General features: G+C 35.3%; 1 protein-coding gene and 1 pseudogene across 1 annotated transcript in view; both read right to left on the bottom strand.

Moving 5' to 3' along the window:
- Positions 1 to 4,098: 4,098 nt before the first annotated feature.
- Positions 4,099 to 6,999, bottom strand: LOC130962663 (uncharacterized; annotated as a pseudogene).
- Positions 7,000 to 10,157: 3,158 nt separating this feature from the next.
- The window catches only part of LOC130963706 (uncharacterized), a 34,230-nt gene continuing 28,013 nt past the window's right edge, over positions 10,158 to 16,374 (bottom strand). Inside the window, exons 5-9 of the mRNA XM_057889810.1 lie at positions 11,623 to 11,762; positions 11,202 to 11,297; positions 11,011 to 11,112; positions 10,705 to 10,825; positions 10,158 to 10,305 (exon numbers count right to left, since the gene is read on the bottom strand). Coding sequence (XP_057745793.1) covers positions 10,226 to 10,305; positions 10,705 to 10,825; positions 11,011 to 11,112; positions 11,202 to 11,297; positions 11,623 to 11,762 — 539 coding nt within the window. The 3' untranslated portion in view covers positions 10,158 to 10,225. The remainder of the gene's footprint in view (positions 10,306 to 10,704; positions 10,826 to 11,010; positions 11,113 to 11,201; positions 11,298 to 11,622; positions 11,763 to 16,374) is intronic.

A 16,374-nucleotide genomic window follows, 5' to 3' on the forward strand; every position in this document is an offset into this window, starting at 1 on the left:
TATAACCATTTGAATCTGCCTGACTGAGATATACTAGGTGACCATAGCTTGCTTCAAGCCGACAATCTCCGTGGGATCGACCCTTACTCACGTAAAGTTTATTACTTGGACAACCTAGTGCACTTGCCGATTAGTTGTGCAAAGTTGTGACAAAGAACTAAAATTATGAACGTGCGTATTAAGTTTTTGACGCCGTTACCAAGGAATGAACGATCACAATTTTGCATACCAGAAACCCACCCCACTTATTTTTAAAAATTATAACTTTCAGCAGTTCGGTCGGACCAGTATTATCGAGTTTGACCGATTTTTACCGATTCACTCCAGGTTTGACCGGTTCGTACCAGTTCTCAACCTTGTTCAGTTCAATCAGCGGATTGGGCCGATTTAGAGTCCGGTTCACCAGTTTTTCGGTCGAACTGGCCAGTTCAGTCCGGTTTTAACAACACTAGTTTTTTTGCTGGACTGAACTATAAAACCTTCTAGTTTTTGGCTGGATTGATTCGATCGACCGGTTTGATCCGACTTTCAGAACCAAGTATCCAAGTTCTTGAAGGAGAGAGTTACTTAGAGCATTTTTAAGGCATTATTTTAATTTTATTTTATTTTAGATTTTATAAAATACCATCTAACATATTTATTTGACCATAAAACTTAATTTAAAATTTAATGTGAAATTTCTCACTTCAATATTTAGTCTCATTTTAATTTATATTTAAATGATTTCAAATAATTTTAATTAAATTTTGAAAATTTAACTAAAATAAAAAATATAGAATTACAAAATTAATAATTTTATGGACGTGAAAATTGAAAATTTTATGTATTTAGATTGAGAGAATAATTAAAATTTTGTAAATAATTGAGAAAAAAACCTATGTTAAATTGATTTGAATCTATTTTTCTATCAAATTGATAATAAAATAACAAAAAATAGAATAATAAAATGCAAGAGTATAACTGAGTACATTTAATTTATTTGAGTATATTTTAATTAGATTTTTGTTACAACGTTATAATAACAATATTATAATAATAACGTTACAATGTTCATTTAATTGTACACAAGTGGTAATATTTCACTAATTTTTTATTAAAATAACATGATATCTAATACTAATATCATTTCAAATATGATATCCAATATAAGTTTTAATTTTAAATTATTTTAGTTACTGTTAACTCACAATGAAATAGAAAAGAAGGGTAAAAAAATAAATGATGAGGAACATGATATTCTTTTTTTTGGATCTTTAATAGCTTTTATGATTAAAAAGAATGACAATGTATGAGTTTTTTTCTCTCTCCTTGATTCTCCTAAATTGCAAAGAAAAAAAAGGATAAACTACTAAAATGGTACTCGAAAGATTGTTAAACGTGAAAGACAAAATAGTGAAAGCACCGAACTAACTCTCAAAAGATTTTAAAATTTGACAAAAATACCCAAACGTAAAAAAATGACGTCATGATAAATGAAAAACATTAATATATCAATCGAAAAAGTTTCGGTGATGGGACAGAGAGCTCCAATAGTGTTTCCTCATTTTCTTCTAATCCAAAACCATTCTCATAACCGTTCATTCATCATCAACCATGAGAGCTTCAATGACTTTCATCCTTTTCTTCCAATGCAAAATCCTTTCCGTATCTTTGTAAGACTGTCTTGCTCAATGGAATCCATAATTGCTTGCTCCTTTAAGAAAAGGTCTTCCATGAGATCGGTGAATCCTTATTGTTGTAGTTAGTGAAAGTGGAAGTGGCGCTATTGTTGTTGTTGTTGTTCTTGTAGATGTAGTTTTCTTGCGAATTTTGTAGTTGAAGATGAATCAGTGGTGTTTGGGTTAGACTTGAAGGTACAATTCGAGAAAAGAGTTCTTGAAGAGAAGGGCATACCATCTTTTGTATATAGAACAAGCTCGGAAAAAAGAAGGAAAAGGAAAGAAGGCGTGGATGCGATCGATGAGCCTCTGAGGAAGCTTGCTCCATATTCTGTTGCTCATCCATGGTGCAATGTTAAAGGTGCTTGTTGTTGCTATGGCGGTGGTGGTAGTATTGGTGATGGTGAAGGTGTAAAAGAAAGGATGGGGATGGTGATGGTGATGATAAAAACCTTCCATGATTGTTTGATAAGGAAGGTAATAAGGAAAAAAAAGTAAAGGATGGGATTTTGAAAAATTAGGATTTAGGGTTCTCTCACTCAACACTTTCGGTAGCCAAGTCAGTATTTTCTATTCAATGGGATATCATGCTTTTATGTTGGGTGTTTTTGTCAAATTCTAAAATCTTTTTGGGGTTATTTTATCTTTTTGCATCTTTCAAGTTTCTTTTTGTCAAGCTAAAATTTTTTGGGTATTATTTTAGTAGTTTATTCGTAAAAAAATACTAATTTTGGATGACAGGTAATATTTAACAGAATATTGTTCCACCAATCCACCTTGAACATGCCATTTCTTCTTCTAAAAGTTTTTCCAAACATGATTCACCTAGTCATTCCATTCTATGCTACTTTTTTTAATACTCCCAAACATAGGCTAAAGTTATGACTACATTCTGGTAAAAACTATGTTTTAAGATACTGTTTTAAGGAAATACTTGAAGTGGACCTAAACGTGAGGTCCAGACTCCTTTGAGTTAAAATCTCTTATTTGTCCACTAGAGAGGAGGAATCCCTCAAATTTCTTGTATGAATAATGGTATGGAGTACATGCTAGGGACTCTAATATTTAAATTAGCAAGAGTTCATGCAAGTTTAAGTGAATTGAGATCAAGAAATACTTGAGTTGAACAGGATATTTATAAAGTGTGATGACTTGGTCACCACTTTATTTATGGATAGTGGACAATTTTCTTTTCTTGTATCTTGGGAGGTTATTGAAGTTGTGAAGACTGATGGGTAATAATATGCAAATAGTGTCTGAAGTAGCGGGATGACCAAGCTTTGCTTACTGCACAAATAGGTTTGAGCATGGGTTATAAACCACGTTTGTTAACACAAGTCGGGTTGGTGGATTCATAGTCTTGTTGTATTGGACCTGCAAGCTTATTGGGATTCTTTAGAATGACAAGATCCTTGTAGAGTCCTTGGTCATGATTTATTTGGGTCAAAGTATGAACAGATACCTATGTTATTTGCCTTTTTTTGTACATTTTTAAGCCATTTTAAATCTACTCAAGCTTAAGAATGACAATATAACCAGTACTTGCGGGTATCAGCTCTGTCTCTACTCAATCAGCCAAGGTATGGTTTCAGTTTTCTTTATGTAATATATTATGTTTCGTGAAACTTAGGCTAATTGACCTTAAGATAGGATTGAATGTTTGGATGTATGTTTAATTGTGTGTGAATTTGATGTTTGAATATAAGTTGTGGGGTGATGATGACATAGAGTTTTGGGATGTAGGATACATGATATTATTGATATTGATTGTTGATTTTTAATGATTATAGAGGTTTGATGAAGGTTGTGATTTATTGTTGTTGATGAGGGTTTGTTGATATTGTTGATGATTAATGATTTTGATGGTGTGGAATTAGTGAAATTGGGACATTATTGATGGTTGAGTTGATGAATGATTAGTATGGACTTTTGTGTTGTTTTGGGTATTGTTTGGGTTGTGAGTAACTTTGCTTGAATTGAGAGTTTTGGTAAAGTTGAGTTTTTAGTATTTTTGGTAAAAATGGATTTTAGGCCAACTTTGGTGGATCATATCTTGAGCTACAATTATTGAATTTGATTGAATTTTATATCAAATTAAAGATAATTTAAAGGGCTTTAAAATAGTATAGATTTTGTAGAAATCGAAATTTTGTAGAAAAAGATATGATCGTTGGAAGTTGGTGTCGAAAATCTGAAATTCTGTGATGTTGCAGAATTTGTGATTTTTGGTATGTGCGTGTGCTCTGAACAAAGATCATATCTTTACTTGTGCGTACACACCCCCTTGTGCGCACGCGCACCCTGTAAATCTTTGAAAATATGTGTATGCACACACAGGTACGCACGCATACTCTGGTGCACACACACACCCTTTAAATTTACAAGTTGTGTGCACGCACAATATCATGTGCAACATTTGAATATCAAGCAAGAGCCAAACTCATTTACCGGTCATACGTGGCTGTCCTTTATGGCAAGCAACATTTAGTTTGAAGACAATGATATTCTTTTCATTCCTATCATCCCCAGCATTATCTATTCACAACAAAAAAAGAGACAAATTCAAGTTTGCCATATTACGAGATCTACACAAATGGCAAAACAACCTATATAAAATTTTATCTATCACACAAGAAAGATATTTACGTAATCAGAAACAAATTAGGTGACAACATAAAAATCAGACCTTGATATTCAATTAGCCTAGGATCAGCACTTATTGGTATGAGGCCTAATCTATGGGATAGAGCTTCATCTTGTATAAGTGATGTATTGTTTGCAATGTAAACTCTTTCAATAGCCATTGTTGGTACCTAAATTTATAACCATCACGTCAGAATTTGATAATCTCCATCAAACTATTAATGGCAAAACATAAAATTGGAGAGAAAGAAACTATGAAAGGCCAACACATCAAGGTGAAAATAACACTACCAGAAGATGTTATACACTCCCAGGGGTAATTCTGGTCCACAGTTTACCAAAGAAATTTTTGTTTGGCTAAAGCATCAAAGCAAAGTAACATATCCCTGTTTTTGACATCATCAACAAAAAAAAAGACAAACAATAGCCGGTTAGAATTCATCCTTCAACTATTTGAACGTAATATTTGGCTATGAGATTGTGAAAAAAATTAAATAAATACTTTTTGTATTAGAAAAAGAAATTTCATTGAGGAGATAGCATAAAGATGAGGATACGAAATCCACAAATAAATATGAGAGAGTTAGCTAAGACCTACATGGGTACACTATGTAACAATGGATGCAAATCCCTCTTAATATCGGCTAGAGAGGAACATCAAAGTTATGAAAAAAAGAATCATTAAGGACCCTTATATCCCAACCAAATGTACCAAAGCACTTCAAAATGGACTATAAATGATGCAATATTTAAGATAAACAAGTCTGACATACTGATTATAAATATTGAAGAAAGCATTAAATAAACATTTCACCTCTGGTATAAGGATTCTTCGAAATGCATTGGCAAGTGAAGGATCAATACCAATCATATCAAACTCTATGTCATCATTTGTGAGCTGCTTCACTTCAACTTTGAAGTTTTGACTGAAATTATCTAACCGCAAGCTATTATCAACACCTAATGCTGCATAAGCACCAGAATACTGTATGGTATCTATCTACAAACATCAATATAGGAAAACATAAATAGCAAGCAACCGATAAAAAAGAAAAAGAAAAGAAAATTTAGAACCAGCATATACTTATTACTTAATCACTCAAAAAGTGAAATAACTGAAAAAAAACTACAAGTTTTCATTGAAACTCATTAACACCTATCATACAAACACAGAACACAAATTCCAAAATAATAAAATTACAAAATGGATTTGAGAGAACCATAAGGAAAAAATAGACTAAAATAAAAAATGAACATAGAGATAGCAAGGTTTTACATGCTGAGGAGCATCGTTGTTGCAGAGGACCCGGGTCATGAGAAGCTCAAGATGTGGAAGGAGCTTTGTTGGCACACTTTCCAAGCTCATTATCTAATCAAGCACTCCATTTTCATGCTTCATTTCTTTATTCTGATTCTCTTGTTCTTCCATCTTGGATATTGACTCGTCTTCGGAAGATGATGACATTGCTGAAACTAAATAAATTTATAACTGCATCACATCAAAGTTCATTCACAATAAACACCAGTATCATAACAAGTATCAATGATTCAACATGCAAGATGGCACGTTATCAAGAGCTATTTGGACAAACACACCTAACATCATTCTGTATCTATATATCACATATACAAATGTTCAAAAATAAGAAATCGTATACTGTCAGAACTATTCATCATCATAATCACCTCAATAATCTAAGTAAAAGTAAAACAGAACTTGCAGTTAACATCGTCAAATCCTAATTAAACTTAATCACCAGTGAACAGCCAACACAAATAGGAAGAAGAAGAAGAAACCCAAATAAGGAGAAACAGTAAACAGAGGATGAGATTCTGAAAGGAAAAAGAAAGCAGAGTCAGAGAGCAAAAATAAAGAGAGAAGAACCTATAAGTGCTGTTAAGTCACTGATGTATTATTCTCCGCCGCCAGAATTCACGCTACTGGTGAGAAAGCCGATTGAGAGAGTAGGAGAAAGAAGAGAAAGTACCCTTGTCGAGTCAGTTATGGTGTTTTGCAACTCATGCTGTGGTATTAGGGTTCTTGTAGGGTTTTTGAAGAAAATATCTAGTTTTTTTAATTATATTTTTTTATTTTAAAACACAAACATTTAAAAATATTTTATCTTTTCTTCTTTGTTAAAATATCTTTTTCAGTGATATTTTTTAAGGACCAAACGAAAAATCAAGGTTGTGAAAATCGGACCGATCAATAAACCGGTAAAATTATTGGTTTAATAATTTATGGGTTCGACCAGGGTTCAACTGGTTTAATCAAATATTAAATATAATTGTATGTTTGGCACAGAGAAATTTTGGCACGAATCTTCCTTACCCTCAAACACCTCCGTAACGCTACCCTCCACTTGACCCCTCTTTCGCTTAGGTTTTATACTCGGACTATATTGAACAACAGCAGCTGCAGCATCCTTCTCTATGTTAGTAGAGGCTTCCTTTTCATTTTTCCTACGCTGGCTGCAAAACGACTTCAACCCAGCAGTGGTGATTGTGGGAGCTTTCTCGGCTACAAAGATAAAAACACAAAGCATAATCAGAACAGATAACAAAAAGAAATCGCAGAACACCAAAACTCAAAATTACCTATATGATCCAACACAGCCTGCCTATCAGTGTCCCACTTCAACAGTTCAGCAATTGACAACAACCCTTTCGGACCCAGAGACTTAAATAGAAACTCCATGACAATATCATTATTAGGGAACTATCATCTACATCTAACACTTGGTATGGTTCCGGACACCACGACAAGGGGAACTTCTCCACAAGATGTTCCTTCAGATAAAAGGAAAATTCGTCAGGAATACTCCTAATTTTGACAAACATAGACTTAAAATCTTTGAACTAGGATTTATACAAGCCAAATATCGCTCGACAGAGATTGCTACTCAAATTCACCCACAAGCCTAGACCCACCCCTTTAGCTTGAAATAGTGAAAAGAACAACCTGAGAGAGGGAGGATGACCTAAAACCTCCATTAATATTTCAAAGGCCTGAACAAATCACGAAGAATTTGGGTGAAGCTGGGTTGGAGCGCAATTTAACCAATACAATACCCACACTCAAACTCGGTAAAATGATGCCTGACACCCAGTTCTGTAAAAAGACAGCTATACATGTAGAAAAAGGACCAGTCACTCAGTTGGTCACATACACGGTCATATTTTTGACAAAGTAATAATTCTATTCTAAAATTACTCCCCTCCTTAACGCATAAATCCGACCCCAACAATTTCACAGACTCATCATCATCGAATTGAGAAGAGTAACCTCTAACCTTGGCATCAACCCAACCACATGGGTCACTTTCATTCCCTTTCCCCATCAAGAGACAGAATAAATAGCAAGAAGGAAATAACAAGTAAGAAAAGAAAAATCAACACTGACCCTTTTTACTCTTTCTCAGAAAAAGAGGAAACAATTTTTCTTCAAGGAAAATCAGCAATAAAGCAAAATAAGCTCAAAAGGTACAAGTAAACATAACACCTATACAACCAAACGGTTACAAAACCACCAGAATTTAATCTGTATCGTCAAAAAAAAAGAGCATTAACTCTCATCCAAATCCAACAGACAAGGGTACCTAGGAAAGCGGGACATGTTTCACATCCATCAAGTCAGAATAGCGCGAAGGACAAGACACACATTAAATGCAGGAACATTTCAAATTCCGTATAGAACCAAGCCGAGCTTGGGGGCTACAGACACAGCACAAATACCAAACCTAACTGGCCGAGGTATGCACAAAATCCATATAAAGCTCGCTTTGATTCTATTTAAAACCAAGGCAAGCTTGGGGGCTATGATACGTAACCCATACCTCGGCCACCTAGAAGCTCGGAACAAAATAATAAACTCGACATAATCAGACCCGAATATTTGAATAACACAAAGGTGGTCAGAGAAATCCGCTCCCCTCAAACGAACACTCAATAAACAACAAAATATCTCAGACATACTCATTCAACGGGTAAGAAGACTCATCTATAAAGCCGAATATGCAATCTCGGCAGAATCAGGTTCTTCTCTAAGTTTCATATTATTTTAATTATATTCAAATAGCCTTCTATTGACTTGAGCGTTGGAGTATCTTGTGCAGGTATTCTCGTCGCGGTGTTTTGCCCAGGACCGACGTATAGCTCTTCACAGGAGAAAACAAAATGCTTGAAAATGCTATACCTCAGCAAATCCTACTCAGACGAATCAGAAATATAATCAATATTTTTTGAAAGCGAATTTTTTTTGTTACCTTCGTAATGTGGTAGATCATATAGTGTAATGTTTTGCTATAATTGATTTTCGTTGTTTGCTTTGTAGTTTTATCCTATATTTAGAAATAGTTCTAATGACACTAAGGCTATATTTGATAGTGGGGATTGGGACTGAGATTGGAGAATTAGGATTCAGTATTATATTTGGTGACAAGAGATTAGTACTAAAATTTTAGTTTCTGTCTCTAAAATTTTAGTCTCTTCAGTCTCTCCAAAAAATAGAGACACATAAAACTGAAATTTTTGAAGACGAAGACTAAAATTTATGTAAGTTTTTGCATAAAGTACCCCACTATATTTATAATAATTCAACATTACCCTTGTTTAATGAAATTTTTAGGGTAAAACATTGTCTTCTTTCTCAATTTCCATTGTGGTTCAATTTTTCAAACAGTAAATCACAGAAAGAGACAAAGAAAGATTCAACGGCAAACACCCACTAACATCACGGCAGTGACCAGCAATGTGGTACCCAGAAGTGCCGCCAAAATCAATGTCTCTTCGCAGTGGCATGCTCTAACGTCATGGGAAGAGGAGGCGCCGATATCACAATTCTGTGAGATGATTCATGGCGCCGCGATTGAGAAGCAATGCACACAAGAAAATACGTGCAGGCTTCGCTCCACTGGGTTTGTCTTTTACTGCCAGCGGTGGGGATGAAGTGCTTTGACGAAGAGGGTTGAATACTACTTTCAATTACAGAGGCTAGCATTTTTTTTAACTGAAATATAATAGGGTTATTAAGGTAACTTGAATCATTTCAGTTTCTATCTTAAACCAAATAGGATATTAAGACATAACACAGTCATGTATACTCTACACCAAACACAATACTTAAATTAAGTTCAATTTCAGTCTCTGTTCCAAACACAGCCTAACAACACTAATATTTGTGGTTCTCTGCATCATTCATGTTAGTTTTTGAGTTCACTTGAGTGTAGTTATGTTCAGATGAAGTCAAAGGTAATGCGATGGGATCTCATTTTTAAACTCTAGTCCTTTTTAAGTAATTTTCTTAAACCTATACAACCATGTGTCGATACTAAAATAATTTATCTAAATCTACAATTGCATGGGGGAAAATGCCGCATGGGATATAAAGACTGGCATGGTTTCATGTTACTGCCTGTAGTGCTACTTGACTTTCTACCTTTCTGGTTCTCTAAACCTTTCGGTTGTGGGTAACTAACTGACTTAAAATGCGTTGCTCAATTGCTGTACAGTAATCATTTATTATATGTTAAGCTTATTTTGGTTTGGGTTCATAGGGGATAAATTAATTTCAAGGGGAAAAGTTCTTTTCCCATTTTGTAATCATATTTTTGTTTGGCTTCAGAGGTATAAATTAAATCAAGTATTCCACCTTGGGAATAATTTCAGCCTTTAATTAAATGGTTCAAACGAGGAATGTTTTTTTTTTATAAAATCTCCATTCAAATTTCCTATTTGCTAAAAGGGTTGAATTCACTACAAGAAAAGAGAGCTTTTATATCAAAAGAAAAAAATATATATTCTTAGAGGATTAGATAAAGATAATAACAATACAAACCATGCGTAATCATGCACTACTACATTTTCACCATTACTTTCGTTGCAAGATACCACACAGAAAATCAAGAGAGCTCAGTAATTACTCGTTAACACTTGTCTTCCAGAATCTTCACAGCTTCAGTGAATAGCACTTCAGGGGACAATACTCCAGTTGATTCAATAGTAACTACAAGGGTGAAGAAGAAAAAATGAAGTAAAAGATATACAAGTAATTTTGAGAACCTATCAAAACAATAATCCCTATCAGAAAAATTACATAAGATTACTTTGAAACATAGATTTTCAGATAAACATAAGTAAAATAAGGCATGAGAGAGAGAGAGAGAGAGAGAGGTCAAATATGGTGGCAGAATGCTTGTTATGTAATTTTGTACTACACATTATATTTTTGGTTTACACAGTACTATATTCTCTTTGGTTTACTCATTGTTATTTGGAATTGTCTATCACCGCCCTACATGTGCTTTAGTATTTTTTATACAAAAAAGAAAAGTAAAAAAATTAAACAGCTTTAGACAATTTGAAGGCCTAATTTAACAAATTCAGCAAGAACCATAGTACTTACAAATGAAGTGATCTTTAACACGACGTAACGATATACGATCTTTCCATTCTTTTCCCTCTCTAATGCATTCCCTACACAGAGTGCAATCCCGTGGTCTGGCTACCGTGGCCCCTTTTTTTGCCTGTCCAACATTAACTCAATATCTAGTTATTATGAAACAGGAAAACTTTACATCATTTACGTAATTTACAGAACGTTGTATACAATACAGAAAAGGCATTGATGCAAAAGCAATGGCAATTTCCAGAGAATATGTGGTCAATAATTGAAAGATATATCTGATGCAAGAAGCATGGATCTAAAAACAAAAATACCTTCCCCAATATCTTCAATGTCAAATAATCCAACTGGACATTTTTCTTGTAGTTTGATAGCCAAATCATCCTCAATGTTCTCCAAGAGGACAACCTATATAAGTCAAACATACAGAGGCCAAGTTTCTGTAAGTTCTGGTAGTGAGTAAATTTGAGCAACACTGATATATGATATTCCCTTACCTCCGGAAGCATCCGATACCAAGCAGTGGAAACTGGTGACCATTTTGCATGTGTTCTACCAACACCTTTAACTGCATGAGCTTCAAGTTCAATTTCCTATTAAAACACATATACAGTGAACCAAATATTAGGTTAGAATTACTGCTAGTAAGTCTTTCTCGGAAAGAAAGGGGGAGGGAGACCTGATAGTTTCCAATTCAAATTTGCTTATTCAAGCACTATGCTCGATAAGTTTCCAATTGAAAAGCATGTAGGACTACTACATCAGTACACACAAATGGTACGCAGTATATATAACACGTAAAACTCATCCAATCTCTATGAAGAGCTACAGATAAATTCCTTTTTCCAGTTTATTTATTACCAAGCACTCAATTGAAATGTATGTTACCCTAAATAGTGAGGTAGATAGAATTTTTACCTGACCAGGTCCAAGTTGAGCTAATATAATATCCAAATATTTAGGACCAATTGGATTGCTCAAAATTTCTGGAATCGATTCTTGACTACAAGTAAAAGATGTAAATGTCTTTGGTTTTGAACTTGCACTTGGTTTGGCATCTTCAGCTATAAGCTCATTGACGAGCGAAACTCTCGCAGGATCTAGAATTCATTTGCAAATAAATTCGCGTTGTAAGTATAGCTTCTAGACTGACAAGAATTCCTTTCGTACAAACGTTTGGTTGTCACAAGTAACAAACCCAATAAAATTTATAAACCGAAGTATTCAAACCTCGGGTCGTCTTCTCAAGGAATTGCAGGGAGGTATGACTTATTATTAGCTATGAAAAAGGTGGAATTTTAGGTTTTAAAAGGGTTGAACAAGGAAAATAAATTGCAGGAATTAATAAATTAATATCTAATAAAACTTTTGGCAAGGTTCGAAAATTTAGAAGTCCTATCCTAGTTATCCTTATCGATGGTGATGAGAATTGAGTTTTAATCCCACTTAGTTAACCTTTACTAAAGCAAAGAAAAGTCAAGTGGACTAATTAGTTAGATCCTCAAGTCCTAGCCAACTCCTAAGGAAGGGCTAGAGTTAGTGGAATTCAATTCAATTAGCAAAAATAATAGTTATCAATCACGATGAGTTTGACAACTCAAGAGTTACCAATTAATCAACCAAAGCTAAAACGGAAAAATCTAAATTATTTATATAAATAAAGAAAAGCAATCATAATTCTGAAATACCTCAAATTATATTAAATAGAAAATCCTAACATGAAGGGTTCATAAGCCAATTTGGCAACATAAGTAATTAAACAGAGAGATAGACAAATCAAAGCACTAGAATAAATGAAAGTAAAAGATAAATCAGATTAAAGGAACATTGAACCTATAATGAAGATAAGTGGTCCTAAAATTGAAAGAAATCCTAATCCTAAGAGAGAGGAGAGAACCTCTTTCTCTAAAAACTGCATTTAAACTATGAAAGGTGAATAATTTGAAGATCTCCTCATGAATGGATGCATTCCCCCACTTTATAACCTCTAATCTATGTTTTCTGGACTTGGATCTGGGCCAAAAGGGTTTCAAAAATCGCTAGGGGCATTTTCTGCAGTTTCTGCACGTGGCGTCTGTCACGCGTCCGTGTGGGTCACGCGGTCGCGTCATTTGGGAGTTTTCCTTGTCATGCGTTTGCTTCGGTCACGTGTACGCGTCGCTGCCTTTTCGCGCTAGGCACGCAGCTGCGTCGTCTATACGTTCGCGTCGCTGCCTTTTTTCTTCAAGACTCTATTTTTGTGCTTTCCTTCCATTTTTGTATGTTTCCTTTCTGTCTTCTAAGCTATTCCTACCTTGAGAGATCTGAAAATACTTAACACACAAATAACGGCATCGAATGGTAATAAAGGGTAATTAAAATGGATATTTTTAAAGCATAGGAAACATGTTTTTCACATATATCACATAATAAGGAAGGGAAAGTAAAATCATGCAATTTACATGGATAAGTGGGTGAAGGATTGAATAAATCACTTAAATTGAGCACGAAATACATCATAAAATATGGGTTTATCAACCTCCCCACACTTAAACAATAGCATGTCCTCATGCTAAATCCAAGAGAAAGGGTAAAGTTAGAATGGTGGAATCTCATGCAATGCATTCTATTCTAAATGCAACTACCTAAATGAGTCATGCAATTCTAGTTATTATTCACTTGTATATAAAGCTTACATGTAGTTAAATTAATTCATATCCTCAAGGAATCATATATGCATAGCCAAACCCTAGATAATGTTAAAGCACTTTTACAATTGAGATGGGTAAAAATATTTCACAAACTTGCAAGACAATTAACAATTAAGCAGAGATATATGGTGATGAGCTATTGAACCCTCATTGGATTTTGTATTTATTCTCTAGTCACTCAGTGTTTATTGGGTTAATCACTCTATTCTTTTTCTATCCCTGCTTTCTAAAACTTTGTTCTTCATCTAACCAATCAACAGATATGGAATACAGACATACAAAAATCATGAGGTCTTTTTCGAGGTTGTAATGGGGCCAAGGTAAAGGTAAGGGTATATGTATAAGGCTAAGTGAGCTAACAAAGTGAATCCTTGATTAGTCTAAGATCTCACCTAACATACATACTTTATATAATTTAAAGTTCCTTTACCTATTTACCCAAATTTTCCCACTTTGTATTACAAGCTCATGCATTAAATTTAATTTTGAAATTTTGTCCCATGTGCATTGATTCTTTTTATTTTGTATTTGGGGAATTTTTGTATCCCCTTATTTAAATACTGAAAATAAAAGTTTTATTTTTTTATTTTATTTTTTTATTGTGATTTTTATGCACATGGTAATTTAGTTATTTTTATTTCACATGAGCATGCTTCCCAAATTTCTGAAATAACTTATTCATTTTAAATCCCTACTTTGTTTCTATCATCCCATGTTCCCATAAAATTCTCCACACTTAAATTGTACACAATATCTATCTTAAGCTAACCAAGGATTCAACTTGGGATTTTTATTTTGTTTTTCTGCTTAAGGCTAGTAATGTGGTTATAGAACAAGAGGGGATTAAAAAGCTCAAGGGGGATAACAAGGGTGATGTAAAAGGTAGGCTAAATTGGGATAACTGAGGAAAAATTCAAATGAAGGCCTCAATCATCTCTTGGTATGTATCTATATTCTATATTGGACATATAGATTAAAACAAAGTAAAGAACACCAGAATGAAAAAGAAGGGCAAAACACACAGGAATGAAATTTATGGTTTGAATGTAACCATACAATTAAGCTCAAAACTCACAGGCTGTGTGTTCTCCAGCTCAAAAATCATATATCAGTTATACATGTCATGCAAGTAGAAATCAAGAGTTCCCATTCAACTCTATGTAAATCTTAGGGTGGCCCTTAAAATTTTAGTATTCCTCCTTGAAGAAATGTTGTTAACTAACTAACATGTAATGCTATATATACAAGGTGTGTGGATTGTTTTAATTTACTAAAGTTTCTAGTTTACTCCTTTTATTTTCAATTAAACCAAACTATTATATGCTAAAAGGGTAAACTATACTAATTAATCCACATATTCTATAACTAATAAGTTTGGAATTGCAAACTAAACTAAATGTCTAAGATATAAACTAAAGTGTAAAATGCAGAAATAAAGTAAAAATACAGCAAAAGAACAATGTGCAAGTACTGAAAAATAAAAATAAAAATAAAAATACAGAAAAATAAACAAAATAAGATAGAAGAGTCTGTAGTGGTTCACCAAAAAGATAAGCCAGGGATGGCGACCTCCCCACACTTAAAATATAGCATTGTTCTCGATGCTCACTCAAGCTGGGTGTGAAGAAGTGTCGTCACCGGAAGGATGGGCTGCTGGTGTCTCTATGGTGGTCTGAGGGTCTGCAGGCTGGATAAGTGTAGGATGATCGGTCTACTGCAGTGGAGGCTCTGACTGTAGAGGAATCTTTGGGTCTGCGGCCTAGATCTGGTGTGGCTCCTCATGTTGTGACGCAGCCTGCTCTGGTCCTGCCTGCTCAGCCTGGCCATGTGTCTCCTCCTTATGATCGCTCGCCTCCACCTCAGATGTATCAGAAGGGGTGTCAGGCTCGGAGGGGATGTCGCTGCTGGATCAGATCATCAACTTAAGGTTCTCATAGCGCCACTTGTTGCGACACTCCATACGATCCAGGCGCGCGAAGAGGCGATGCACCAAATGATAAATGGGCTCAGGAGTAGGTGGATGTGCAGTGGATGAGGCTGGTGCAGCAGTGGAGGCAGAAGGGGCAGCTGAAGATGTGGCTGCCTCACCAGAAGCGGTGAGGAATGGGAGTATGTAGCCTAAAGCCTGAAACTTTCTGCTGTGAGGAATGATCTTCTTGCAGTCTACAGCAGTTGGCTTCGCATCAGCCAGCTCCTAAGGCACGTCAGCTCAGCAGCCTAGCTGGGTGACCAGATAAGGGAAAGGAAGAGTGCCTCTGACATGGACCCTGGCCATATAATACCGGATGAAACGTGGCAGATACAGGTCCTTACCCTCCATCACACACCAGATGAGGGTGATCATAGCAGCGGGCAGCTCTGTCTCATGAGTGCTCGGCATCACATAGTTACTCAGAATCTGGTGCCAGAGCCAAGGCTCATCATTCAGGTAAATCAGCTTGATTTCCTTAGGCATTGCTGTATTCTTTCCCATGACCCATGGGACAGTAGGATCAAGGGCTATCCTCTGCTTGACAGCATCCCAGTCAAATCTCATAAAGCGCATATCCTCTTCAGCCTTTTGGTAACCGTCAGGCTGATCTGATTTAGGCTGAAGGTGGAGGATGTCCTCAATAGCTTCCTCAGTGACCAAAATCTGTTTCCCTCTGAGGTGCACTACATCCAGGGAAGTATTGAAATAGTTGCAGTAAAACTTTCTGACCCAGGAAGCATTGACCTCTGTCAAGTTTCTCTCCAAGAAGAACCAGCCTCTCTGTTTTATCTGTTCGGAGGTGTACTGCTGTAGTTCTTTTGAAATTTTCAGAGTTCTTTCCAGGTACAGATTCCTGGAAGTGGCAAACACTGGATACTTTAGCTCACAGTATCTGTTTGCAAATTTAACTGGATCTGTGGCAGTGAGGAGCTGGTCAGCCTTCTCCTGCGGGGTAAAGTGCTTTTCCCGCCAGGAGTCATCATGCAGAATGTCCAGGATGGACATAGA

Source organism: Arachis stenosperma, chromosome 2, assembly GCF_014773155.1.
Source record: "Arachis stenosperma cultivar V10309 chromosome 2, arast.V10309.gnm1.PFL2, whole genome shotgun sequence".
Classification (NCBI taxonomy): Eukaryota; Viridiplantae; Streptophyta; class Magnoliopsida; order Fabales; family Fabaceae; genus Arachis; species Arachis stenosperma.